This window comes from Trichosurus vulpecula, chromosome 4, assembly GCF_011100635.1.
Source record: "Trichosurus vulpecula isolate mTriVul1 chromosome 4, mTriVul1.pri, whole genome shotgun sequence".
NCBI lineage: Eukaryota > Metazoa > Chordata > Mammalia > Diprotodontia > Phalangeridae > Trichosurus > Trichosurus vulpecula.
The window spans coordinates 260,366,004-260,392,588 of NC_050576.1; the positions used below are offsets into that span (position 1 = coordinate 260,366,004).

General features: G+C 38.8%; 2 protein-coding genes across 3 annotated transcripts in view; one reads left to right on the forward strand and one right to left on the reverse strand.

Moving 5' to 3' along the window:
• Nucleotides 1-318: 318 nt before the first annotated feature.
• On the forward strand, nt 319-13,313 carry LOC118847076 (transmembrane 4 L6 family member 4-like). The gene is made up of 5 exons (XM_036755694.1): nt 319-489; nt 2,233-2,322; nt 3,187-3,323; nt 5,768-5,958; nt 13,222-13,313. Exons 1-5 carry the CDS (start codon nt 319-321, stop codon nt 13,311-13,313), a joined length of 681 nt encoding a protein of 226 aa, XP_036611589.1.
• Nucleotides 13,314-17,235: 3,922 nt separating this feature from the next.
• Nucleotides 17,236-26,585, reverse strand: part of LOC118845706 (transmembrane 4 L6 family member 4-like) — a 37,771-nt gene continuing 28,421 nt past the window's right edge. The window contains exons 5-7 of one of the 2 annotated variants that reach the window (XM_036753710.1): nt 26,094-26,230; nt 22,057-22,246; nt 17,236-17,580 (exon numbers count right to left, since the gene is read on the reverse strand). In XM_036753710.1, coding sequence (XP_036609605.1) covers nt 22,057-22,246; nt 26,094-26,230 — 327 coding nt within the window. In that variant the 3' untranslated portion in view covers nt 17,236-17,580. The remainder of the gene's footprint in view (nt 17,581-22,056; nt 22,247-26,093; nt 26,231-26,585) is intronic. The other variant, XM_036753711.1, reaches the window with a different exon arrangement.

A 26,585-nucleotide genomic window follows, 5' to 3' on the forward strand; every position in this document is an offset into this window, starting at 1 on the left:
GCCAAGGGACCACTCAGTAGGTAATCAACTATATGGACATTCAAAACTGAAAAGCTTCCAGGGTGAAGAAGAGCCTATGAATGCTGTGGGGAGCCCCACCTATATCGAAAAAGTGGCAACATCCCTCCAGGACAGGGTTAGCAGACCCTTATCCCCCCACCCCTCACCAGCCTCTCAGGACTACATTAGAGGACGAAACCATTCACTAGCTCTGGCATAGTCCTGTCAAGTCAACGTTCGAAGGGCCACCAGTAACTCCCTGGTCTATGGGGGCTGCTTTCTTACTAGCCGAGAGGCATCTGTCTATCAGTCAGTACCATGTGCTCTACAAACTGTACTCATTGTCTGGGAGTGGTGCTCCTGCATACAGCGATGTTGAGTATATTCCTTAATACTCTGCTCTTCTTCCCCTCACTGCAACGAGTATCACCTGACAAAATTTCTGATGAGATCTGGTTGCTTGGAGGACTTGTGGGAAGTGGGATCGTGGTGAGTAAATAAATCAAAAATCCCAACTCATTTTCCCCTTTCAGAGGCATTGGACTGGCTCCTGCCTCTTCATTTTCATCAATACTTAGGCATTTGGGGCCTATGCATTGATTTGGGGATATGTTCAGCTACTGCTTCCTGAGTCTGGCTCTCTAGCTCTCTGCTGGTGCCTTTACTTGGAGATTACCTTCCATTTACCCTGCTTATACCTTTTATGGGAGCAAGGGGGGGTGCAGTGGACAGAGTGCTGGGCCTGGAGTCAGGAAGACTCATGTTCCTGAGTTTAAATCCTGCTTCAGACACTAACTAGCTGCGTGACCCTGGGCAAGTCACTTCAACCTGTTTGCCTCAGTTTCCTCATCTGTCAAATGAATTGGAGAAGGAAATGGCAAACCACTCCAGCATCTTTGCTAAGGAAACCCCAAATGCGGTCATGAAAGACACAACTGAAAAATGCAGGAATACCTTGTATGTACAATTTTTGCATGTCGTCTCCTCCTTGAGGTGTCAGGCACTATGTTTTTACCTTTTTTTGTGTCTCTTTACAGCCCAGTGCTCAGGATACAGTAAGTGCTTAATAAATGCTTGTTGACTAACTTCCTGACTGGCACTAAAAAGCCAGTGACTTCATTGTCCTTGTGTGTTCTTTATAAGGACTTAATATAAGCAAAGTGCCCTCTGGCTTCTTTTGTCACTAAAGTAAAATCTCTTGCCTATTTACTGTTTTGGTCAAATGGGCTGTTTGCTGTCTCCCAATATCCCAATTAAAGACAATGCTATCCCCCCCCCCCCATAAAAACACCAAAGAAATCATATACTCACATAGTATGTATCCCTTCTGAATAACAGGAAACTATTAGAGTTATATCCAAAGCTATAAACAGGAAGAGTGATGGGAGCTTTTCCCAGGGCACTGATTTTAAATGATCCTAAGAGCCCTTGTCTTTGAGCAACACAGGTATAAGTGATCTTAGCACATAGTTAGCTAAGAGAATCAGGAGAAAGAGGAAGCCACCAAATGGCCTGTGTCCTTTCTACCATCAACTGGGTGGAAGCCTTTCGGGTTGGCCTCGGATTAAAAAGTTGACACAAGCATGTATTTTGTCATTTGCCTCAGGCATAGATTGTGCTGTTCACGTGCAAACAATCCTAATAATTAACAGCTACTGATGGTAGATCACTTTAAGTTTGAAGAGCTTTATGAATACTACCTTAGTCAATCTCACAACAACTCTGCAAAGTAAATGCTGTTGTCATCTCGATTTTACTGATGAGAAAACTGAGACTCAGAGAGATTAAAAGTCACACACCTAGAAAGCGTTTGAGGCAGAAATCAAACCTGGGTCTTCTTGGCTCCAGGTCCATTACATCACCTAAGCTTGCTAGAAAAAAAAACACAGGATTTCCCGATCAGGTTTTTTCTTTGTCAAAGGAAGACAAATTTTCTAATTTTCACCATCCTCATATCCTTGATAAAAGAGGGCACAGGTTTAGATACTGTGAGCTCCTGTCTCATTTCAGTACTATGTTTAATCAGGTTCAATGATCACTTATTTCAAGATCAAAATAAAGAATACCGCCCACGACATTTCATCTCCTGCCGATGTACTTCACAGCTGTCCAGTCTATACTCCTGACCTTCCAGGGGTCAGCTCACAGGGACTGCTGTCAGCCTACAGGCCTCTAGAGTTCTTTCCCCATTGCCCAGACTCACTATTTGTCTCTTCTTCCTTCTCTTGACAGATGCTTTTCCCTGCTGTTGTATACTTAAGGCTAAGGAAGTTTACCTGCTGGGGATGCTTTCACCATCCTGCATGTGGGAAGTCACTTTCAGTAAGTGAATAAGGAACGTTAACACCCAGAGGCATCACTGGCCTAGGGCAGATCAGAGAGATAACCCCACAGTCTCAAGTTGGAGGCTTACACTCTGTTGGTATTGGACCAAGTGAATGAAGAAGGCAGCAGGGGAGATGGGGAAAGAAAGGGGGAAAGGGAGACACCTCTTGGAAGTCAGTGAGCAAAAATCAATCAACACTTGAAGTGTTTTCCTGTAATAATAATTGGTCAACATTGGTATATAACTTTAAAGTTTTCAGAGCATTCTTTGAATGTTAGATCATTTATGCCTGACAACAACTCTGGGAGGTACATAGGATGACTATATTACCCCCTTTTTATAGATGAGAAAATTGAAGCTTGTAGAGATAAAGGGATTTGCTAGGTATATAACTTCTGAGCCTCAATTTTTTCACTTGTAAAATGAGGAGAATAACATTTGTCTGAGGGTGGCACAGTGGAGAGTTAGGAGTGATCTCCCAAGTTCAAATCTAGCCTTACACACTTACTGGCTGTGTGACCCTAAGTAAGTCATTTCACCCTGTTTGCCTCAGTTTCCTCATCTGTAAAATGAGTGGGAGGAGGAAATGGCAAACCATTCTAGTATCTTTGCCAAGAAAATCCCAAAATGGGTCCCGAAGAGTCAGACACAACTAAAATGACCCAACAAATATTTACACCATTGATCTGATGTGGTTACAGAGAGGAAGGTATATTGCAAATCTTAAAGTAAAGCCATCACTCACATGAAAAATCACTGGAATCATCTATTTTATCAGAATAGTGTCTTTGCCTTCCAATGCTTTTTATGAGACTATTCTCAAAGGGATAAAGAATAACTTCTTTTTCTTCCTTTTTCAGAATATCAATGCTCTGGTATTTTCTTCTATTGGAATCGTAGGATCATCATATGGATTACTTGTAGCATTGATAGCTCTTTATAGGGGTCCCAAATGTTTTGCAGGAGGAGATAAATGGGAATATCCCTTCAATAAAGGGTAAGGACAGGCAACATCTAGATATGCACTCTGTTACAAGGATTACTGTTGGTTACATTCTTCTGGGCAATTTCTACTTTCTCTCCCCACATAGATGAGGAAATTGAGGCAAACAAGGTTAAGTGACTTGCCCAGGGTCACAGAGCTAGTGTTCAAATCCAGCCCCAGACACTTACTAGCTGTGTGATCCTGGGCAAGTCACTTAACCCTGTTTGCTTCAGTTTTCTCATCTGTAAAATGAGCTGGTGGCGGGGCATTGCCAGTCATCTTGACTTATGTCTTGCCACTGGACTCTAATGGCTCTGGAGGAGAGAGTGAAGCTAATGACTTTGCATGGTTCTACCTTACTTAAATCCAATTCATTTGCAAGTTGCAACATCACTCACCTGATGTCATCGGTCCTCTTTGAGTAGAAAGAATGAACGAATGAAGGCGCCAACAACAACAGCAACCACAGCAACAACAACATGAGCTGGAGGAGATGGCAAACCACTCCAGTATCTTTGCCAGGAAAACCTCAAACAGTCAGACATCACTAATCAATTAAACAAATGAATTCACTTGTGAATCCATCTAGTCCTGGAGATTTTTTCCTAGGGAGCTCATTCATGGCTTGTCCAACTTCTTTTTAAAAGATAGGGTTATTTTAGTATTCCATTTCCTCTTCTGTTAATCTAAATAATTTATATCTTTTGTAAGCATTCATCCATTTCACTTAGATTGTCAGTTTTACTGGCATATGATTGGGCAAAATAACTCCTAATAATTGCCTTAATCTAATCATAGGTGGTGCATTCACCCTGTTCATTTTTGATAAGAATAATTTGTTTTTTTTCTTTTAATTATATTAACCAATGGTTTATCTATTTTTTTAGTGTAAAACCAGCTCCTAGTTTTATTTTTATTCAACAGTTTTCTTTCATTTTTATTTATCTCTCCTTTGATTATAAGGATTTCCAATTTGGTGTTTAATTGGGGATTTTTAATTTGTTCTTTTTCTAGTTTTTTTATTTGCATACCCAATTCATTAATTTACTCTTTCTATTAGTGATATATGTGTTTACAGATACAAAATTTCCCCTAAGTACTACTTTGGGTACATCTCAGAAATTTTGGAATGTTGGCTCATTATTGTCATTCTCTTTAATGAAATTATTGTTTCTATAATTTGTTCTTTGACCCACTAGTATAGTTTTACTATCTCCTTTTGCAACTCATTTAACCTTTCCTTTAAGAATCTGGATTGTATACCATTTGGTGAATATATGTTCTGGTATTGATATTACTTTGTTGTCTATAGTAACTTTTAGCAAAATATAGTTTCCCTGCTTATCTCTTTTAATTAGGTCTATTTTTGCTTTTGTTTTGTCTGAGATTATGATTGCTACGCCTGCCTTTTTAACTTCAACTGAAGCATAACGGATTCCACTCTGGCTTCTTACTTTTATTCTGTGTGTGTCCTTCAGTTTGAAGTATGCTTTTTGTAAACAATATATTGTTGCATTCTGGTTTCCAATCCATTCTGCTGTTTGCTTCCATTTTATGGCTGAATTCATCTCATTCTATGTCTCAGGCTCATTTTTTTTTTCAAATAATGTATTCTATAAACTTTTTGAAGGCAAGAATTGTGTCACTTTTACCCCTATATTCCTAGCCCCAGAACAATTTATTACACATGGTAGACAATAAATGTTGGTTGAATAAATGAAAGAATGAATTAATGAACATCCTTGTATCATGAATGAAATTCAACAAAGGTAGACGGAAAAACATTCCCTCTGAGCAAGATAACATTTTATTAACAGGGCTGCTACCTGTCAAGAGAATGGATCAATGGATGCTTCCATTTTAGCCAAAGATCCTGAGCAGAAGAGCAATTCCCCTTTTATAGTTCTTGGGGAGTATTATAGAACAAAGAACAGGACTTCATAGGTGGGGAAAGAATACAATTGGTTACAGGTTGGCAACATCAAGCTGGTGAGGATATGATTACGGAGTTGAGATGTGGAGGACAATATGATTGGTTGGAAACTGGGAATGAGGGGCTAGCAACAGCCTCCTCCTTAGCTCCTTTGACTAAGAAAAGTTCATTGTTTGAATCCACCTGCAAGGTCAGAGATAGCGGGCCCAACTTTTTTGGTTAATAAGTCAGACATCCTTAAAGTATAGCTTGGTGGTATAAAGATACTAGACTACCCTCCCTGGTGTCCACTTACATCCCTCAAGGTTAATGGATTTCCTTGAGTCAACAATAGAATAGCGATTAGCAGAACTGGGTTTCTAAACTAAACTCATTACAGGGTAGCTGAATTTCTGAACTGAACCCAGAGACAGAGAACCTTTACAAGTAGTTACAGGAAAAAAAAATTAATTGTACATAGGATCAAGAAAAATGATGCAGAATCAATTTAATGTTCTCAATTACCTTCTCCTTTCTCACCTAGGAACTATCTAGTCGATTTGAAATTTTGGAAAGACTGCAAAAGTCCCCGCTATATTGTGCCCTGGCACTTGAGTATTTTCATCATTCAGGGGCTATCAAGTGCCACTCAGTGTGTAATATGCGCCTTTGAGCTGATCTCCAGTCTCTTAGGAATAGTCTTTGTATCAGAAAAGTGCCCATGGGCACGCAGAGGTAAGTGAGTCGTTTGGCCATTTTCACATTTTACTCCCATCATATGACTTAACTCAAGAGAGTAGGGCTGTATAGAATCAAATGCTTTTTGGATCCTCTTAGCAGAGCACCAGACCATGACCAAAAAGCTCGTCAGTCTCACTGGTCACCAACTCATCTACAGAGTGAGGTTGTGTGACTGGGTCCTAGAAGCACCAATTGTAATCTTTGGTCAATACTAAAACCACCTCTGATGAAACAAATTGACCAAATATTTCAGCCCTCTATCCAGCTTCCTGTGGTTATATGGACAAAGCACAGGAGAATATGTATATAGGGTAAATGGTTCTAAGGTTAGCAGACATTATTTTTATTTGATTTTTGTTTTTGTTGATGTATTTTGTTTCTAAATCACCTAGATTTCCCGATATTCCTCTCTCTTCTTCCCCCCTCAGAGAGTCATTCTTTATAGCAAAGGAGAAAAAAGTCCAGAAAAACTATGAACATAGTTAATATTATATTTTATTATGTTACAGTTATTATCTAATGTTAATAATGATTAATATCATTAGTAATATATAATAATATAATTAATATTATACGCATTTCATCCACACCTAAAGTTCCCACCTCTACAAAAAAAATGGGGGAAGGTGTGTTCTTACATCTCAAACTTGGTCATTTTAATTCCAGAATATTCCATTTCTTTACAAAATTTTTTGTATCATATGATCGTTTCTTCCATTAAAATTTTTTTTTCTCTCATACCTCACCCCATTTAAAGAAAAGAAAGAAAAAAGGAGAAATAATAGCATGCATAGTGAAGCAAAATTCCTACACTGGCCTTGTTGAAAAGTCTATGTCTTACTCTGTACCTTGAGTCCATCACTTCTCTTGTCTGTAGTATTATTAGCTCTCTGGAATTGTGGTTGTTCTTTGCATTCATCAGAGTTCTCAAGATTTTCAAAATTGTTTGCCTTTGTAGTGTTTTTGTGATTGTATACATTTTTCTCCTGGTTCTACTCATTTCCTTCTGTGTTAGTTCATGCAAATCTTCACAGTTTTTTCTGAAACTACCCCTTTCTTCATTCTTATTGAACAACAGTATCACATTATATTTATATATGGGCAGCTAGGTGGGACAGAGGGTAGAGCATTGGGTTTGGAATCAGGAAGACTCATCTTCATGAGTTCAAATCTGGCCTCAGACACTATTAGCAGTGTAACCATGGGCAAGTCATTTAACTCTGTTTGCTTCTGTCTCCTCATCTGTCAGATGAACAGGAGAAAAGAAATTACCAATCACTCTAGTATCTTTGCCAAGAAAACCCCAAAATGGGGTCTTGAAGAGTGAAACAGCTGAACAACAACAACATTACATACCATAATTTGTTTGGCCTTCCCTAATAATGGGCAGACATTACAGGTTAGGGCTAATACAAAGAGAACTGATAGAAATGTTTTGGCACATATTGGTTCTTTCAGTCTTTCTTTGATCTTTTTAGGGTGGAAAGTTCTAAGTGGTATTTCTGGAGCAAAGAATATGAACAGTTTAGTTTTCATGATGGATGAAAATGTTCATACCCAACAAGATAATTTTTGTTAGAAATGACCCTTTAAAAGATGAGAACGTTGGACTGTGTGTCAGTTTCTGTGTTCTCTTAACATTTACTGATTTCACCAGGAAATAATGTTATGATAGGAAATCAGATTATCAAATATTTCAAATAGCCTTGAAATGCTCACACATTCTGTATGTATGAGCCCTGATATCAGGTAGATAATAAGGATTGCTGCCTTCACGTTCCATCCTTCAGTAGGAACTGGACTACATTTTCCTTTGTAGTTAAGTTTTTCTTAATCAAATCTAGTTGAAAACACCACTGAGATCAAAATGAGAATGTTTTTTAAATCTGAAAGTTCTGCTTTGGTGTTTAGTCTTGTTTATTTGGTATCCTCCATGTATTTTTTCCAGCTAGTTCCAATGGGAGAGGGGTGCTACCATAATGCTCAAGAAATCGAGTTAATTTCTGATATGAAGTACTGTGATATAATGGATACAGAGTGAGCTATACAGTCATGAAGACATGAATTCGAGACTTTTCTCTGACATATGCTAGCTGTGTGACCAAGGGGAAAGTTGCTTAAGTTCTCAGTACCCCTCCCCGCCTCCAGGAAACTTTTGCAGGCTATAGAGATGCAGAGGAATCACTGATGTGCATTTATGGAGGGAAGTTACAAATAGGGAGTTCTTCACACTGATGTTCATGGAAAACAATGAAAGATCATAAGAGATAATCATCAAATTTTATTGATGGTTAAATATATTAGGGATAAGAAGAAGAGAAGGAGAGAACAAATATTGTGTCAGACACTGTGCTATGCATTTTGCAATTATTATCTCACAACAATCCTGAGAGGGAGGTGCTATTATTATACCCATTTTATAGATGAGGAAACTGAAGTAAACAGAGGTTAAGTGACTTGCATAGGGTCAAGCAACTAATAAGTGGCTGAAACTATATTTGAACTCAGGTCTTCCTGACTCCAGACCTGTTGCTCTATCCATTGCACCACCCAGAATATAAGGAATAAAATAAAAATGAGCAATTCATTGGGACATGCTTAAGCAGACAAAGCCTCAGCCAAAGTCAGTACATAATAAATTTGTAAACAAAATCTGGTGATTTTGAAGGCGGTTATGTATGGTGGTGGCATGAAAAACATAAAAAAAGAATGAACAGTAATATAATGTGTGACCTTTTTCTCCCCTCTAGAGGAATAGAGCTGCTGGACTCTATAACATTCTACCATGCTTGCAAAAGATCTGAGAATACTCCTTTTCATCATCTTTGGAAAAATCTTCATCTGTATGCTCCATGAGAAGGACTAGAGAAAAGACAGCCTTGCTGCTTTCTCATCCATGCAACAACCTTTCTGGATGTCAACTCAAGCTAAAAATCATATGTTAAAAAGATCAACAAGCTACTGTCCAAGAACAATACATGAAACAATCTCTCTGGCTATTCTGCACATTTATGCTTCTACTCATTCTTTGGTTTTCCTAGAGAACAGCTACTTTCTCTGGGTCTAGTGATTAACCTTTGGGTGGCTGTTCCTAATGCTATAGCTCCTAAGCCCCCACCAGTGTGCTTCCTATTAACAACCAGTCAGTAGACTTAATTAACTTTTAGCAAAGGCATTTATTAAGGTGGTAAGGACATTTGGTAGAAAAACAGCCCATCAAAAACCATGGGATCCATACTCTCACAAATATACCCAGTTTAGCAAGTCACTTAACCCCAATTGCCCTGCCAAAAAAACCCTAAAACAAATATACCCAGTTTTCATGGGATGATTGGGTTCAAACATAGAACATAATAGTAGTGAGGCACACGTACGCTACATGAAGGGTACAGGGTAATTTACAGTTCTTAGTACTAGAAGTTCTGTTTTTGTGGAGTCTTCCCACAACTCACTTTGGATGCAGCTCTTTTCTGGTCAGCTTGCTCAGCTGATTTCCCAGAGCTTTTCCTTTTCTTGGATTTATAAGCATCACTTCTTTTCACCACAAGTGTTCACCTTCTAAAAAGCTACTCCCTTCTTTGGGTGACTGTCTCTCTTCATTAGTGCCTTCTCTCAGGGTGTTTTTCTTTTCCTGACTGAGCTCTTTGTCTCTTAGTAATCAAGTAGCTCCAATTACATGGCCAATGGGACTGGGGGCATAAAAAGTCCTCTCATGCCCCAAAATGATTCCCTCTCAGAACACTGGTTCTTCCTCCACTTCTGGCTCCAACTTTTAATTGCCACTAAAATGCCTTCAGCTAATTAAAGCCTTCAGAGATATAGCCAACCTATGTTCAAAGTCATTAAGCTCCCTTCTTGAGTCAGTTAAGAAGTTCACATCTCAAAGATGTCACAGTGCTAGATGCATCTTGTGTACTCACTAAAAGTCTGTATCCATCCTTACACTTAAAAGTTTGTGATTAAATTCAGAGCCTCTCTGATTATATCAGTGGTAGTCCCTTCCTTACAAATAGAAACATATTTTTAAGTTTAAAAAATGTTTGGCAATAGTGATGACAATTTATATTAACCATTTTTGAAATCTGGGCCATGCATGATGCAAAGTCATTTCCTCAAGTCTGTTTTTGTGTTTATAAAACAAACACCTCATGTCATCCAGTTTGACCCCCTTAAAAGCAATAGTGTCAAACTCATCTAAGAATGGATCCATTAATCAACACAATAGGATGCCTGTGGACCACATATTGCCTTAGTTTTAAAATGTAATGTTATCTATGGCTTATTGTATATTTTGTTAAATATTTCCCAATTACATTTTAATCTTGCTCAGGTTACATTCCAGAGTGTTGTGGGCCATATATGGGCTATGTGTGTGATATCTCTGGAAAATATCCATTTTAGGCAGCTATTTAAATCTCTTATAATTCTTGCCTGATTCAGAAGGAACCCATTTGAGAGTGAGCAAATGAGGGTATTTTTGAAAAATTAGTGATGTGAAAATATGTCATAAGTGGTTTTTATTTTTTCTGTTGTCATTTACTCTGCACTGCGATGTGCCTTTCAGTTCTACTGATCTTTTCTCTTTAATTTCAGTATAATGTTTCTGAGGCAAGGTTTCTCGTTCAGTCGTGTCTGACTCTTTCATGACCCCATGGACTATATGTCCCTTCTATCTTCCACTGTCTTTCAGAGACTGTCCAAGTTCATGTTCATTGTTTCTATGACACTATCCATTTTATCCTCTACCATCTCCTTTTCCTTTTGCCTTCAATCTTTCCCAACATTGGGGTCTTTTTCAATGAGTCCTTTCTTTTCATTAGGTGGCCAAAGTATTTAAGCTTCAGCTTCAGTATTTGTCCTTCCAGTAAATATTCTGAATTCATCTTGCTCTAAATGAGTACATGAAAAGGCCCTAGCCTAAAAGAGACAGGGTCTCCCATTGCACCCTGGGTCATCTCCAGTCATCCTGATGAATATCTGGTCACTGGATCCAAATGGTTCTGGAGGAGAAAGTGAAGCTGGTGACCTTACACAGCCCTCCCTTGCTCAAGTCAAAGTCAACTGCAGGTGATGTCATCATTTCCCTGGTGCCATGGTCCTCTTTCAGAACAAAGTACAAACACAACAAATATTCTGAACTAAATTCTTTAAGTATTGACTGCTTTGACCTTCTTGCTGTCCAAGGGACTCTCAAAAGTCTTCTCCAGCACCACAATACTAAAGCATTGATTCTGCAGCACTCAGCTTTCTTCTCCTCCCCCCTTTTTGTGTCCAATTCTCACAGCCATACTTTGTTACTGGAAAAACCATAGTTTTGACCATTTGAACCTCTATTGGCAAGGTGATATCTCTTCTTTTTATGTATGCTATCCAGATTTGCTGCAGCTTTCCTTCTAAGGAGCAAATATCTTAATTATTTCATGGCTGTAATACCTGTCTGCAGTGATAGATAGCAATACATACATATATATGTATATGTATATACATACATACACACATATGCATACACATACATACACACGCATATATCTGTCTATACATAACCTCTATTTGCTTGGAAGTAATGCAGCCAGTTGCCAGGATCTTAGCTTTTTCATGCTAAGCTTCAAGCCAGCTTTTGTATTTTCCTCTTTCACCCTCATCAAGAGGCTTCTTAATTCTTCACCTTTTGCTCTCAGAGTGGTATCATCTGCATATCTGAGATTGTTCTTTTTACCAGCAACCTTAATTCAGGCTTTTAATTCATCCAGCCTGGCATTTCAGATGATGTACTCTGCGTATAAGTTAAATAAATAAAGTGACATACAGTCTTACCATACTCCTTTCCCAATCTTAAACCAATCAGCTGTTCCATGTTCAGCCAATCAGCTGTTGCTTCTTGGCCTGCTGGAATTCCATCACCTCCACTATCCTTGTAGTTAGTATTGCTTCCTAAGGCTCACTTGACTTCATTCTCCAGGGTGCCTGGCTCCAGATCAATAGTCACCCCATCATCATTATTGGTGATATTAAAATCTTTCTTGTGTATTTCTTTTGTGTATTCTTGCTACCTCCTCTTAATCTACTTCTGCTAAGTTCTTAACATTTTTGTCTTTTGTCATTTTTTTTTGCATGAAATGTGCCCTTGGTATCTCTAATTTTTTTTTGCAGGGATCTCTTTTCTTTCCCATTCTATTGTTTCCTTCTCTCTCTTTTTCATTGCTCATTTAAGAAAACCTTCTCTCTCCTTGCCCTTCTCTAGAATTCTGCATTCCAGCAAGGAAAAGAGGAAAAACAAATTGATAACATCCCTGTCACTTTTTCCCAGGGACGCTTCCTGAGCTCTCATCAGAAAAAATGTCAATGTGTACAAAGAGAAGCCATTTTGGGGAAGTCATCTTGCCATCTTGGCCTTATAATTAGATTGTCTTAGGAGGAGACTAGGCCTTATATGTGGGAAGATAAAAAAGAAACAAAAGAATTGATATAGAATTCATGGGAGAACATCTTGTTTTGTTGGAGGAAGCCTTGGGTTGGGAGGGGAAAGACCTGAGTTCTAAACTTTGATGTGCTCCTAAGTAGTGAGTGAGTGACAGTCTCCACTTCATGAACCATGAAATGTTAGAGCTAAAGAGATCTTAGCATCTAAGTGACCCTTCCTTTGTGTCATTTTACGGACAAGGAAAGTAAGGCCAGAGTAATTAGTATATTTGGCTAATATGGTCAAGAAGCTAGTAAGTAGCTGAGCAGGGATTCAAACTCAGGGTGTCTAACAGACCTGTAACTAGTATTAGGCAAATGAAGATTTGCCCTAGGGTGTCAACATTTACAGGGTGCTAACAACTTATACTGTGTTTCACCAGGTAGGAAAAACTGAGCTTAGAATTTAGCCACTGGGAAGTTGAAAATAGGAAGCTACTTTTATCCAATAGCAGTCAAACCCCAAGTGAGTTCCTGGCCTGGCTGCTGGCAGCAATCTCTTAGCAGCAGCTTCATAGTGTGTTTGTCACCAAAGGACATGGCCAGGAGAAATGCGTGAAAACCACAAAGAGAAAAAATGAGGACAAAATCATCCTGACCATTATTGCTATCCAAAAGTGTAATGGACTGCCTTGAGAGATGGTAGGTTTCCCCTTCACTGGAGTCTTCAAGTAAAGGCTGGATAACCACTTTTAGGGTATGTTATAATGGAGATTTATTCAGGGTAGGAATGAGACCAAATGGCTGCCAAGATCCCTTCCAATGTTCCTGACTCCCATGATTCTGTCTTTTCAAAAGGTTCTTTCGTCCTGCGAGGGTCCTTGTATCTTGAGTTCTCCATCGTCATCAATGGAAACTTTCAAAAGCTCCTTCCCCCAGGTGAATTTTGAGGGATTTGCCCCTTGCGTCAGAATTTCTAGTGTAAGTTCTGGCTTCTCCATTTCACCATTCTCTCTACTGAAGAGGCTGCCTCCTTGATGAGCCTGTGTTTTATTTTCCTGATGTATAAAATGAAGTTGGGGGCAAGGGAATGGACAAATGAACTTCTAGACTCCCAGAGAGTCTGTGAATCAAAAAACATCTCATAAATCAAAATAATGATGTCTGAAACTGGAAGCTGAAAAGAAAAGGAAATATGCTTAACTTGGTTCAGAAAGCATATGGAGGCAAAATGGGATTTTAAGGATGGAAAGGGCCATGGAGGTCACTGAGTCTAAGGTCACATTCCACTCTGGTCAGACCACCACTCCAATTCTCAGGTCTGGGGCCATGTTTTAGGAAGGACATGGACAAGTTTGATCTCCTTAGTTATCAAGAACTCTCATTATTGAGCTTTAAAATTTACAAAGCATTTTGCATACATTGTTAAAATAGGCATTTTTATCCCTTTTTAAATGAGGAAACAGTTTCAGTGAACTAAGTAACACAGCAGATATGTTGTTGGAGTTAGTTATTTAGACTAAAGAAGACTCAAGGGCCCCTTTGATTGGAGAATGTGAAAATGGACATCTGGGAGCCACTCCTAGATCTTCCATTTGAGAAGGACACCCATGGCTTTTGTCTCATTTCCCACCTGGCTGCATTCCTGGACTTCATGATCTCCAAAAACTCATCCTGCAAGATGAAATCAACTCCATAACATCATTTGACTCTAGTTTCTGGTCTTCATCATGTCCTCCCCTGCTATGTCAAGAACCTCCCTCACACCCTTTCCAGCCTTTTATGTGTTGCCTTCTATTAGATTGTAACCTCCTTGAGGGCAGGAAGTATTCCTAACCCTTAGCACAGTACCTGAGACATAGTAGGCACATAATGTTTATTGACTCTGATTCATTGGACCATAGAATTTAGAATTAAAAGAGACCTTAGAAATCATTCAGTCCAATCTATGCATTTTAAAGAGGAAACTGTAACTCCTGAGAGGTTACTTTCCTACGGTTATATCCATAACCAGTTGCAGTATCAGTATTCAGTTCTAGTTTCCTTAACTCCAAGGGCAGCTAGGTGGCACTGCAGTGCATAGAGTGCCAGGCCTGGAGTCAGGAAGACTCATTTCCCTGAGTTCAAATCTGGCCTCAGATACTACATATGTGACTCTGGGAAAGTCACTTAATCTTGTTTGCCTCAGTTTTCTCATCTGTAAAATGAACTGGAGAAGGAAATGGAAACCACTTCAGTATCTGTACCAAGAAAATCCTTAATTCCAAGCCATATGTCCTTCCCACTTTACACATACCAATTTTCCCCATGATAGCAGTGTTCAGGCATTTGAGGATTTGAGCAGGATTTAGGTATTTGTCATACTAAAGCCAAATCAGACTCAACATCTGTGTAACACCTTGCAAAACTTAAAACCCTATATAGATGTAATTTTATTCTTATTCACTTGATGCAAGAGGCTTAAACTTGAAGCCATGGTTAGAAATCATAGAGAAGGATATTTAGGCGAGGAAATAGAGGTTAAGTGAGGTAAAGCAACAAGTGTGAAGTTACCAGGTAAATTAAAGTGTAAATAACAGAATTAGGAGCTGTCCATACAAGAGTGCTGAAGGAAGTCAGGGGGAAAGTGTGTGGTCTGTTTTTTAGAGGTCCCTGGTTAAAGCAAGGTGGATTATTGACATTTCTCCTGTTCTGGTGAAGACCTGAGAACTTTAAATTACTGCATCTTCCTTCCATACTGGACACACAGATGGAATTTTACATAGCTGGGGATCATGGAATACTGGAACAAGCATACTCTATTGAGGGAAAGACATGGTTTATCACCATTAACAGCAGATTTTTACTGAAATGTGAAGAGCATTGGGTTAGGTGATCTGGTATAAGATATAGTCCCTACCCTCAAAAGGCTTAGATTCTAGTTGGGGTGACTGAGTGTATACATAGGCAATGATGTTAAACTCAAAAAAAAAACTAGATCTCCGCGGGCTGTATATTGATGTAGAAAACCCCAAATTAACATTGCTTTACATATGTGTATATACATACATACATACATATATATATATACATACACACACACATATATATGTACATATATATGTGTGTGTGTATGTATATATATATATATATATATATATATAATTTTAAGCTGGTTCAGGATACTCTCAGGAGTTCTACCTGTTGCTTCCTGCTGTTTGGGCACCTCTGCATGAGAAAGGACAACAAGAAAGGGTAGGGCTTGCTGAGGGATAAATGAAGTCTATACACTCTAAGTTCAGAAGGAGTTTAGAGAAATCACAGCTTAATAATTGACTAAAATTCCTTGATGTAAATCATGTGGATGAGATTGGGGATACTAATAACTTATTTAAACTTTTAGGAGGTTTGACTATGTCATAGTCACAGAAGGTGAGAATGGAAAGGGAAGTTACAGATCTTCTATTCCAATCCTTTCATAAAGTGAAAATATTTCTGCTGAGAAGTTACTTGTTTGAGGATGCATAGCAGCTGAAAAAGCTGTAATCAGAACACAGGTCAATTTCCATTTGAGTGTGCTTTCTACTACCATCAGTCTTTAATAAATACTATGAAAAAGGGAGTTGCTGTGAATTTTGGAGGGAGGGATGTTTTATCATCGATAGGGAGCTAACATAATGGAAAAAATGAGTAAGGATAAATACTTCTTTGGTTGATATAATAGTGAGGTCCTCCAGGAATCATTACTGGTTTTGATCTTATCATTTGATAAACATTGCAGAGAGCACACTAGATTTACTACCTTTTGGTATTACCTCCAGACAAGTTGCTTAACTTCTTTGGGCCATCATTTCCTCATCTGTAACATGGGGGTAGGGAGGTTAGAAGAGATTGTCTCCCTCCCAGCTCTAAATCTGAGATCCCCTGATCCTATGATCCTGGAGCCGGAGTGCCCAGCAAAATCCCTAAACTTGTTGGTGATTACTGATTTCTCAGCTCTTCCAGGGAAGGCTGTAGTAGGTAGGCACAGCTCATATTAAGTTAGCTTTGAGTTGGATGCTCCTCACCGTAAAGTAACATTGACAATATTGCAAGGAAAATGTTCACTCTCCTGCCAACACATTCAGGTTTTCTAGGACTTATTAGCAAATTAACAGCTCAGGATTCTTTTTAGTGTTTTCATTTACATCTTTATAGGCTTGGTGTATGGATGGTTGCTTTGCTCCTGTTTCTTTCTCACCAGTACCTAGAAATCTCCCATGTTTCTCTGAATACTTCATGCTTCTCATGCTGCATTACTATCTGGAGCTTCTCCTAATCCCCTCAATTGTTAGTGCCCTCCCTTCAAAACTACATTGCATTGACCATTTTGTATTAATTTGTATTTATTCTCTTTATATTTATTTCACTTATATCTTCATATGCACTTGTCTTCTCTTTTAAAATATACATTACTTAAGGGTAGAGATTGTTTGATTCGTTGTATTTTTATCTCTAGTGTCTAGCAAAGTATTTGACATATCATAAATACTTGTTGATGGATTGATTGCATCAGCATATTCCAATATATTCATATACTATATTCAGCCTTTCACTGAACAATGAACTTTGTTTCCATATGTCTACCTTGTTTCCAGTTCTATCACCAAAAGTGATGCTGTGAATACTTTAGTAAATACTGGACCTTGCTTTTTTCTCTTTGATTCCCTTAGGATAGATAGTCCAGTCACTTTTCTCACATAACTCCAAATTGGTGGTCCAGACCCCAAAAGATTTGGACCACTTTTCAGTTCCACCAGCTGTATTAATTTATGTGTCCTTCTTGTACCCAGGCACCCTAAACATTGACCACTACTATTTTTGTCATGTTTGCAAATTTTCCAAGTATGCGATGAAACCACCAAGTTATTTTAATTTGCATAACTCATTATTAATTATATGGAGCATATTTTCATATGGTATTTGATCATAATTCTTTTGGAAGTCATTCATGTCCTTTGATCACTGTTCAAGAATTAACTGATTTTCCTGGTTTTGTATTTATTTGAACAAATTTTCTAACATAGAATTTCATGAGCTATTTCTTGGATAAGAGATCAGCAAAGTTGCCTTGTACTAACTCTTTCTCAGGAAATGGGCAGGGGATCCTTTGGAACCTTCCAAAGATGATGGCTCTTCTGTCAGGGTAGCCAAGGGTGAAAAAAGGCTCTTCACAGTGCTTTAAGCAGATTACTTACCCTAGATATGAGAAAAATATCACATATTAGTATGCTGTACCATTCTTAATTAAATCAGGAAAGAATTTCCAATTTTTGGATTTCTTCCTTCCACTCCCAATACATGACCAATGGACATTTATCAAGCACCCACCATGTGCAAAAAGAGGAAAAAGACAGCTTCTGCCCCAAAAGGACACACAATCTACTGGAACAGATAACAAACAAAAGCTGTACAAGCAAGTTATATATAGGATAAATAGGAAATAATTAAGAGAGGGAAGGAACTAGAATTAGCAGGGATTGGGAAATGTTTACTGTACAGGATGAGATTTTAGTTGGGACTCAGAGGAAGCCAGGGAAGCCAGTAGGAAGAGATGAGGAGGGAGTACATGCTAAGAATGGAGGAGTATCAGAGAAGCGCCTGGAGCAAATCTTGACATACCATGTTTGTGGAACAGCCAGGAGGCCTGTGTCACTGGATAGAAGAGTATGTGGCAAGGAATAAGATGTAAGAAGACTAGAAAGGTAAGAGGGGCCTAGGTTATGAAGGAATTTGAATGCCAAAAAGAGGATTTTACTATTTGATACTAAAGGTGATAGGGAGTGACTGGAATTAATTTAGAAAGGGAATGGGGAGGGTGATGTGATCAGACTTGTGCTATAAGAAAACCACTTTAGTTATTGAATGGAGAATAGATTGGAGTGGAGAAGAGATGGAGGCAGGCAGACTCACTAGCCATCTATTTCAACTATCCAGGTGTGAGGTAATGAGAACCTGTAGCAGAATTAACTCATAGCCCTATCAGAGGAGAGAAGGAGGCCTATTGTAGAGATGTTGCAAAGGTGAAATCCACAGGCATTGGCAACAGATTGGATATGGGTAGGGGGTGAGAGATAGTGGGGAATTCAGGATGACACTTAGGTTGTGAATCTGGGGGACTGGGAGGATGGTGCTGCCCTCTCAGTAATAGAGAAGGTGGGAGTGGGGGCATTTAGGGGAAAAGATCATGAGTTACATTTCAGCCATGTTGAGTTTAAGATGCCTACTGGACATCCAGTTTGTGATGTCTGAAAGGCTGTTGGCGATGTGAGGTTGGAGGTCAGGAGAGGGTTTGGGGCAAGATAAGTAGGTTTCAGAATCATTAGCATAGAAATGACAAATCCATGGGAGCTGATGAGATCACTACATGTATCAGTAAGGCAATAATAACAATGTAGATGATAATTGTCCAAATGCCTATGTAGTTCTGTATCGCAAAGTGTATGAGACTCTCCACATAGAAGGTAGAAGAAGGAAACTATTTATTCAGACACCAGAGAGCCATATCCCCCAAGCCATTTATCCAATCTACCTGAGCAGTAAGACACTGCATACACAATATCGCAACAGGGAGCCTCGCCATCCCAAAACCTCTATGACTCCCCTCACAACACAGCTAAGTCACAACCTGTTTAGTCCTAACTATCCCGAGGGCAGCCATTAGCACCATAACTGCTCTCTCTCGCTCTCTCTCTCTCTCTCTCTCTCTCTCTCTCTGCATTTCCTATGACATAATTTCCTTTTCCTGTCAGGAAGCTCCTCCCACCACACATGACTTAGGCTTCCTGTGACATAAGCAGGTCACATGGCCTATTAATGGGTGGGAAAGATCTTCAATCTAAATTGCTACTACACTAAGTGAAATAGTGTAGAGGAAGAAGGGGGGCCAGGACAGAGCCCTGAGGGATACCTATGGTTAGAGGGCATGATCTAGAGACTGAGAAGGATTGGTTAGAGAGATAAGATGAGAACCAGGAGAGAGTGGGTCTCAAAAACCTAGAGAGCAAAGAGTATTAAGGAGAAGAGAGTGATCAATAGTGTCAAAGTCTGCAGAAAGGTCAAGGCAAATGAGGAATGAGAAAAGGCCACTGGATTTGGCAACTAAGAGATCACTTGTAGGCAAAAGACAGGCCAGGTTTCAGTGGAATGATAAGATTGGACACCAATTTATAAAGGATTATAAGAGAATGAGAAGAAACACAATGGAGGTGCCTATTGTAAAAAGGCTTTTGGAGGAGTTTAGCTACAAAGTGCAGAAGAGATATAGGATGATAGTAGGGATAGAAGGATCAAGTGAGGGTTTTTTCAGGATGAGGGAGAAATGAGCATATTTGTAGTCAGCAAGGAAGGGGCCACTACCTGGGGAGAGATTGAAAATAAGTGATAGAATGGGGATGGTAGAGGAGACAATCTGTTGGAGTAGATGGGATGGAATGGGATTTCCTGTACAGCTAGAGGGGTTAGCCTTGAGAAAGAGTAAGACCACCCCGTTATATGAGACAGGAGTGAAAGAGGAGAAACTGTCTGAAGGCACTTGAGTGATAAATGAGGAAGAGGGGGGAAGAGGGAGTTCATGGCAAATACCCTCAATTTTTTCTGTAAAATATGAGCTAAGAGTCTCAGCTGATGATAGGTGTGGGGAGGGGGAGTTATGGGAAGTTTGAGGAGGGATGAAAAGATTTGGAATTGCTGCTGCAGAGAGTGGGATATTGAGTTGATAAAAGAAGTACAGTAGGATTGCCTTGCAGCAGTGAGGGCTCAAGTATGTGATGGTTGTGTGATTTTCTCCACTTTCATTCAGCAGTACATGTGTAGGAAAAAAGGCAGTAGGTAGAAGTGGGAGTGATCCAACGTTAAGGTTTAGTAGGGCAAAATTGGCAAGATAAGGGGATAAGAATCCAAGAGAAGAGGACAGCATAGAATTGAATTGGTTCCACAAGGAGTCAGGATGGAGAAAAAAAGAGAGGTTGGCAAGTGCAAGGGAGATGGCCTAGGAGATGGGACCATTTTTTTCTCTTAGACTTGAGTTGCGACTTCTGCACTCCCACTTTGATTCTGTTAAAGGGAAGATTTTTTTCGCTTGATCATTCATTGGGCCTCCATGAATTACTTACTGTGAGTCTATTCCATTTGTTTTTCTTCACCTTCAAATATTTGGACATCAAGAAATTTAGGGACTGATTGCTCTGATTTAGTCTTTGTTATTTTTGTTCTTGGACCTTTTTTGGTGTGAAGAATTTCCTGCACGGAAATCCTTTCTGCCAATGTAGATTAGTGATTCCTTTATAAGTTTGTAATTTTTAAAACTTGCCCTAAGTACTGACAGCTTAAATGATTTCTCCCAAGGTCACACAATAAGTATGGTCTTACACACTAGTCTTTTTGACTCTACTATTAGAGTCTTAACTCATTATACTAAAATGCTTTTCACAATAAGATTTCCTGGCTATTATGGTAGCCCTCGTAAAAATGAAACTAATAGGAAAAAGGATTTTTGTGACAGCATATAAATGATACCTCAACTCAGGACTTTCATATTTCTGAACACTTTCTGAAACATTAATTTCTGAAATGCTTTCATTTAGATCTCAATGGCATTTGTAGTCTGCCTTGCGGATGAGAAAAAACTTACTTGAGACAATGCTAGCCTCGTTTCCACCCAAAGAAGAAAATAAAATCACTAATCCTTATTCTCTGCCTGGCATCATTGCTATGGAGCTTGGGTCAGAATTTTAAGAATGCTTTCAATGTTTGATACATTGGTTGCCTACCATAAGCCATTATCTGGTGAAAGCAATGAAAGATTAAGGAAATACCTAAAGGTACAGGCAGTCTCATTTGCTTGAATTTTTAAAGGGGTTATTTCAATAATCCTATTGATAATTATAAAAAAAATCTTGATGGCCCAACCCTATTGGGCACAAAGGTTTTCACCTTTCATCATATGTCACAATAAGCCTGCTGTATATTTTAGCCTTTTTGACTATTTCATATTTGGTTTATTGGAAAGTGGGGTGTGGACTTCTTAACAGATTTCTTAAATAATATGTTTTAGCTGAAAAATGGCTTATGTAATGAGACCATTTCTACATTTAGTAGTTGTTTGTTTTTTAAATCAGCATTGTTTATGTGACAAAGACTCGATATTGTGAGTGTTATGACCTTCACTTTGGAGTCCGGTTCTCTTACACTAAGAAAGACATCCAAAGTGTCATACTCTTATGCTAGTGAGAAAAAAAGTCATAGAAAATCCCCCTATTTAAGGTAAGGCAATGAGGTAAGACTCTTCATATTACCTTACAAGCCCTAGGTCTGTTTGGGAAATAGATAAAAATATGTTTGGGGCTGAACAATGATCTTCTGTGTCCTTGGAAACTACTTGCTCTGTGAAGACAAACATTTATCCATGCTTTGTCAACATAAACTCAGAGAACTGGGGAGGTGAGGACAGATAGTCTTAATGCTGCTCCAAGAGTCAATCTGTTCCTTCTAGGATTCAAAGAGTATGGCTGCGATGAGTTGTGGCCAGTCAGGCTGCCTGGACCCTTTGCTTCTCATCTAGTTCTCTGCTGGATGTATAAGTCTGTGGAACTCTATTGTCTAAACAGTCCTCCTCTCTTGAGTTGATTTCTATGATAATGGTGTGAGATGAGAAATGGGAAACAATAAACTTACCTAACAATATTCCATACATTTCCACTGCCCACATACTGTTCCAAGGAGGCCATTTAGCAGTTGAACCAAACAGACTGTCAGCTGAATGGAACCTATTCCCAGCTGGATGGAGAAGAGAGTCAAGTTCCAGGACACAATGCCAGAAGGTCTTTTGCACTTATTCCACGAGTATCTATCAGTCAGATAGTCCCTACGTGAGGGAGTAGATGGTGAAGAATTCATTCAACAAACACTTTATTAAATGCCTATGGTGTACATGACACTAAGCTAGGGTTTATGGACACAAAATTGAAAAGTGACACCTTCCCTGCTGTTAAGAAATTTATTATAGTCAGCTGGCATTTGAAAGGTGCAAGCAAAATCTTATGATTTGAAAAATAGCTTGCCATGGCAATTCTGCTAACAACTATGGCTACCATTTCCATAAATGACATGAATTCTATACCAAAGGATCCTTTAATACAATCTCATGCAGATCTCAAAGTAGTCTGGCCAAAGATTTCATTATTAGTATTTCTTGCTGAAACTCCTTTCGCTGAGTCATTCATCTGGGCAAATTCTCTGTGGTTGTCTTAGTTCTTTTGCCTAGAGCAACTTTCTTTGTCTTGTTTTTGGCTAGGCCACTGAGAGATTAAGTGCTTGCCAGTAGTCACATAGCTAGCTACTAGCATTAAATACCTTGTTAGCAAGAGGTCTAGCACTAATGACTCTTGCTGAAGTTGTCCTGGGATGGAAGGATGGATGGATGAATGCATGGATGGATGGATGGATGGATAGATGGATGGATGGTTCTGGGCTATAAGTTATAGCTCCTAAATATTCTTGGAGTATGCTGTCTGATTTCCAAAGCAGAGCAAATGACAGCCCTCTTCCACTTGAGTAGTAGCTACATTTCTGTATGAAGTGTGCAAGCACTGAAATGTCATTTCAAAGGGCGAAGAACCCAGAGTCAGGAAAGAGCTAGTCTCAATTCTTGCCTTTGACACGCACTAGTGATAGGACCAACAATTGTGCAGGTCTCTTGGCCTCTTGAGCTTCATTTTCCTCATGTGTAAAATAGGGGATAGTTGAGTGTGGCCTGTAATTATGCCTATAATCCCTGCTATCAAGAAGGGTGACCCTAGTAGACCATTTGAGTACAAGAATTCCAAGCCATAGTGAGCTAAAGCCAGTAAGATGTCTGTACCAAATCCAGCACTGATATGATTAGCCCCTAAAAAAATGTGCATCAAAGTTCTCTTTCCTGAACTCTATTCACATGTCTATCAGGTATTTTTAACTGGATAGCTCAAAGGTGCCATAAAAATCAACACACCCCAAACCAATGAGATCAGGCCTATAAGTAACCCCTACACTTCCAGCCTTGGAGAGATAGGGAGACCCAACCTCAAAAAGTATACATGGGTAGTATTACATATGATGTAACATTTACCTCATAGGGTTTTCATGTAGATCAAACAGAACACTCTTGAAATATTAGAATATTTTATAAATACCAGCTTTTATTATAATCAGGCAATCAGAATCATCAATAGGATATAAAGCTGGAAGGGGCTTTAAGAGTTATTTAATTCAACCTTCTTATTTAATGGTTGAGCAAATGAAGGCAAAGATGAAGGAACTTTATCAAGATCATAGAATCACTATGTGACAAAGTCAGGATTTGAACACATCTTCTGACTCCATTTATAACGCTCTAAGGTTTAAAAAATGTTTGCTTAAAAGACTCTGAGAGGCAGTAAAAACAAGTATTATTATCCCTATCTCACAGATGAGGGAACATGCATAGAGGAACACATAGGTCAAACAATTTGACATGTTCACAAAACTAGCAAATAGCATAGCCAAGAATCAAACTCAGGACTCTGGATTCTAATGACTGAGAAGGGTGTCCTAGAATCTGCGTTTATGGACAGGTATTTCTGATCCCACCTTCACCCCTGCTAAAGTGAAATAAGCGGATCAGATCATAGATTTAGAACTTAAGGTTTGGTACTTCCTTAAAGGCTGTCTTGGTTAATTTGCTGATATTACAGATGAGGAAAGGAAGTGTTTGCCCAAGGACATGCAGATTGTAAGGGGCAGAGCTAGGGTTTTAACCCAATCCTCTTACTGTACAACCAGTGTTCATTCTGTCTATAGCATCATCAAACAGGTCATCTATTGAGTGTGAATAGCATTTGAATGGAGAGCTCCTTAAGTATTATCCAAGCCCATAATGTTTCAAACTCATGTTCACGAAGAATCCTTTTGAGTTTGAGTTGGACAGAGAATCTTGGACAGAGGCATGGTGCCCTTGGGGGAAATGGGAGGATTATTTTTCATTGATTTGTCTCTAATTCTAAAATAAAAAAAGGTCATGCAGGTTTGCAGGTTAGCCTCCAGTGGATGTGGCTATTATGGATCAATCCTTTTGTACCAGGTTACACAGAATGATTTCATTTTAGATTAGCTAGATTCACGTGGCTAGCATTTAATCTGGCAAATGACTGACATCATTTTCACTAATTTTGCTCCATTAAAAGATTCCCATTATTGGCATTTTGTGTTTATTAGTGACACCAGTCTAAGCTTGCTTAAGAAGAAAATGTGCTTTTTTTTGAAAGGTTTGACATTAGTTTACTTCTCTAATTAATGTTAAGTTTAGACACTTATGAAGTATTGGGCTTTTAGCTATTACAAAGGTAATACACACATACACACATATATACACACATTTTCCTTTGTCCTTCCCTTGTGCTTCCCCAAAAGATCCTAAAGGTCTTCTCTCTCTCTCTCTCTCTCTCTCTCTCTCTCTCTCTCTCTCTCTCTCTCTCACACACACACACACACACACACACACACACCTCCCCCTTTTAGAAGGAATAAGATGCAATGATAAATGTTCAGGATCTGGACTCAAGACATCCAGTTTCAAATTCCACATTCGCCACTTGCTAGCTATGTAAATAACTTAGGAAAAATTAGTAGCTCTTCTTCACCTTAAAATGAATGTGCTGTCTGTTGGTGGAGTTGTGAAGTGATCCAACCATTCCGGAGAGCAATTTGGAACTATGCCCAAAGGGCAATCAAACTGTACATGCTTTTTGATCCAGCAATATCATTACTAGTTCTGTGTCCCAAAGAGATCATTATAAATGAGAAATGATCTATATGTACAAAAATATTTATAACAGCTCTTTCTGTGGTCACAAAAATTGGAAATTGAGGGAATGCCCATCAATTAGGGAATGGCTGGACAAATTGTGATATATGAATGTAATGGAATACTATTGTGCTATAAGAAATGATGAGCAGATGGATTTCAGAAAAACTTGGAAAGACTTAAATGAACTGATGCAAAGTGAAGTGAGGAGAACCAGGAATACATTGTACACACTAACAGCAAAATTTTGCAATGATCAACTATGATTGACTTAGCTATCCTCAGCAACACAATGATCCAAGACAATTCCAAAAGACTCATGATGGAAAATTCTATCTACGTCCAGAGAAAGAACTGGTGGACTCTGAATGCAGATTGAACCATACTATTTTCACTTTATTTTTTCCACTTTTTTCCTTTTGCTCTATTTCTTTTTTTCCCAACATGACTAATACGGAAATGGGTTTTACATTATTGCACATATATAATTTGTATCAAATTGCTTGCTGTTTTAGGGAGGAGGAAGGAAGGGGGGAGGAGAAAATTTGGAACTCAAATTTTTATAAAAAATGAATGTTGAAATTGTCTTTACATGTAACTGGAAAAATGAAATATTATTAAAAATTAATGTAACAAATCTAGATTTCTAAGGTTCCTTGACTCAGAACTATGCAAGGTTACCTTGGCCTCCCCACCATATCAGATCACCACATGAGATTCCCAGAGAAAGACCATAATTTTTTCCCATTTGCCATTTGGCCTCTCTATCACCTAATACTGAAAAGAGCTGTGTAAAACATGCAATAACAGGAAAGTTGATTTTGCTCTGGAGAAAGTAACCTCCAATGATCCTTGTGGGTAGAGTACATGCATCTGCAATGCTTGTTCTTACCATTGATGGAAGGGATAGTCCCAGCGATCATCTCCCATATCACATTTGGGACCATTTTTAATAGCGCTCCATGCTAATGCTATTCCATATGAAGATCCTACAATTCCCAGTAAAGAATATATTGCAGAGTTAAACATCTGAAAAACAGAGAAAGAAAATTAAGTAATTTTCACCCCTTCATGATATTGATAGGGACTTGATCTGGGATTTCATTTAGTGTAATTCTCAGATGAGGAAATTCCCTCTACTAGAACAAGTTGGCATTGTCTCTGTGACTAAAGACAATGGTTCTCAATGTTATCTATAAAACAATATCTGAGAGTGTTGCCTGAGCATTAATAAGTTAAGTGACCTACCCACAATCCCCCAGATAGTATGGCCAAAAGATGACCTAACTTCACAAAAAACATTCACAGGCAGAGCAATCATTCTGATCACACTGAGAGAAGCAGTGGCTTACCATTCAAGGTGATTGCCTACTTTCAAGTTTAA

Bases quoted from the DNA above. Each gene is read 5' to 3' on its own strand.
- LOC118847076 (XM_036755694.1), top strand. From the start codon at position 319: ATGTGCTCTACAAACTGTACTCATTGTCTGGGAGTGGTGCTCCTGCAT. The intron at 2,323-3,186 runs GTAAGTGAATAA...TTCCTTTTTCAG, and splicing joins CATGTGGGAAGTCACTTTCA to AATATCAATGCTCTGGTATT. The intron at 5,959-13,221 runs GTAAGTGAGTCG...TCTTTTCAAAAG, and splicing joins GTGCCCATGGGCACGCAGAG to GTTCTTTCGTCCTGCGAGGG.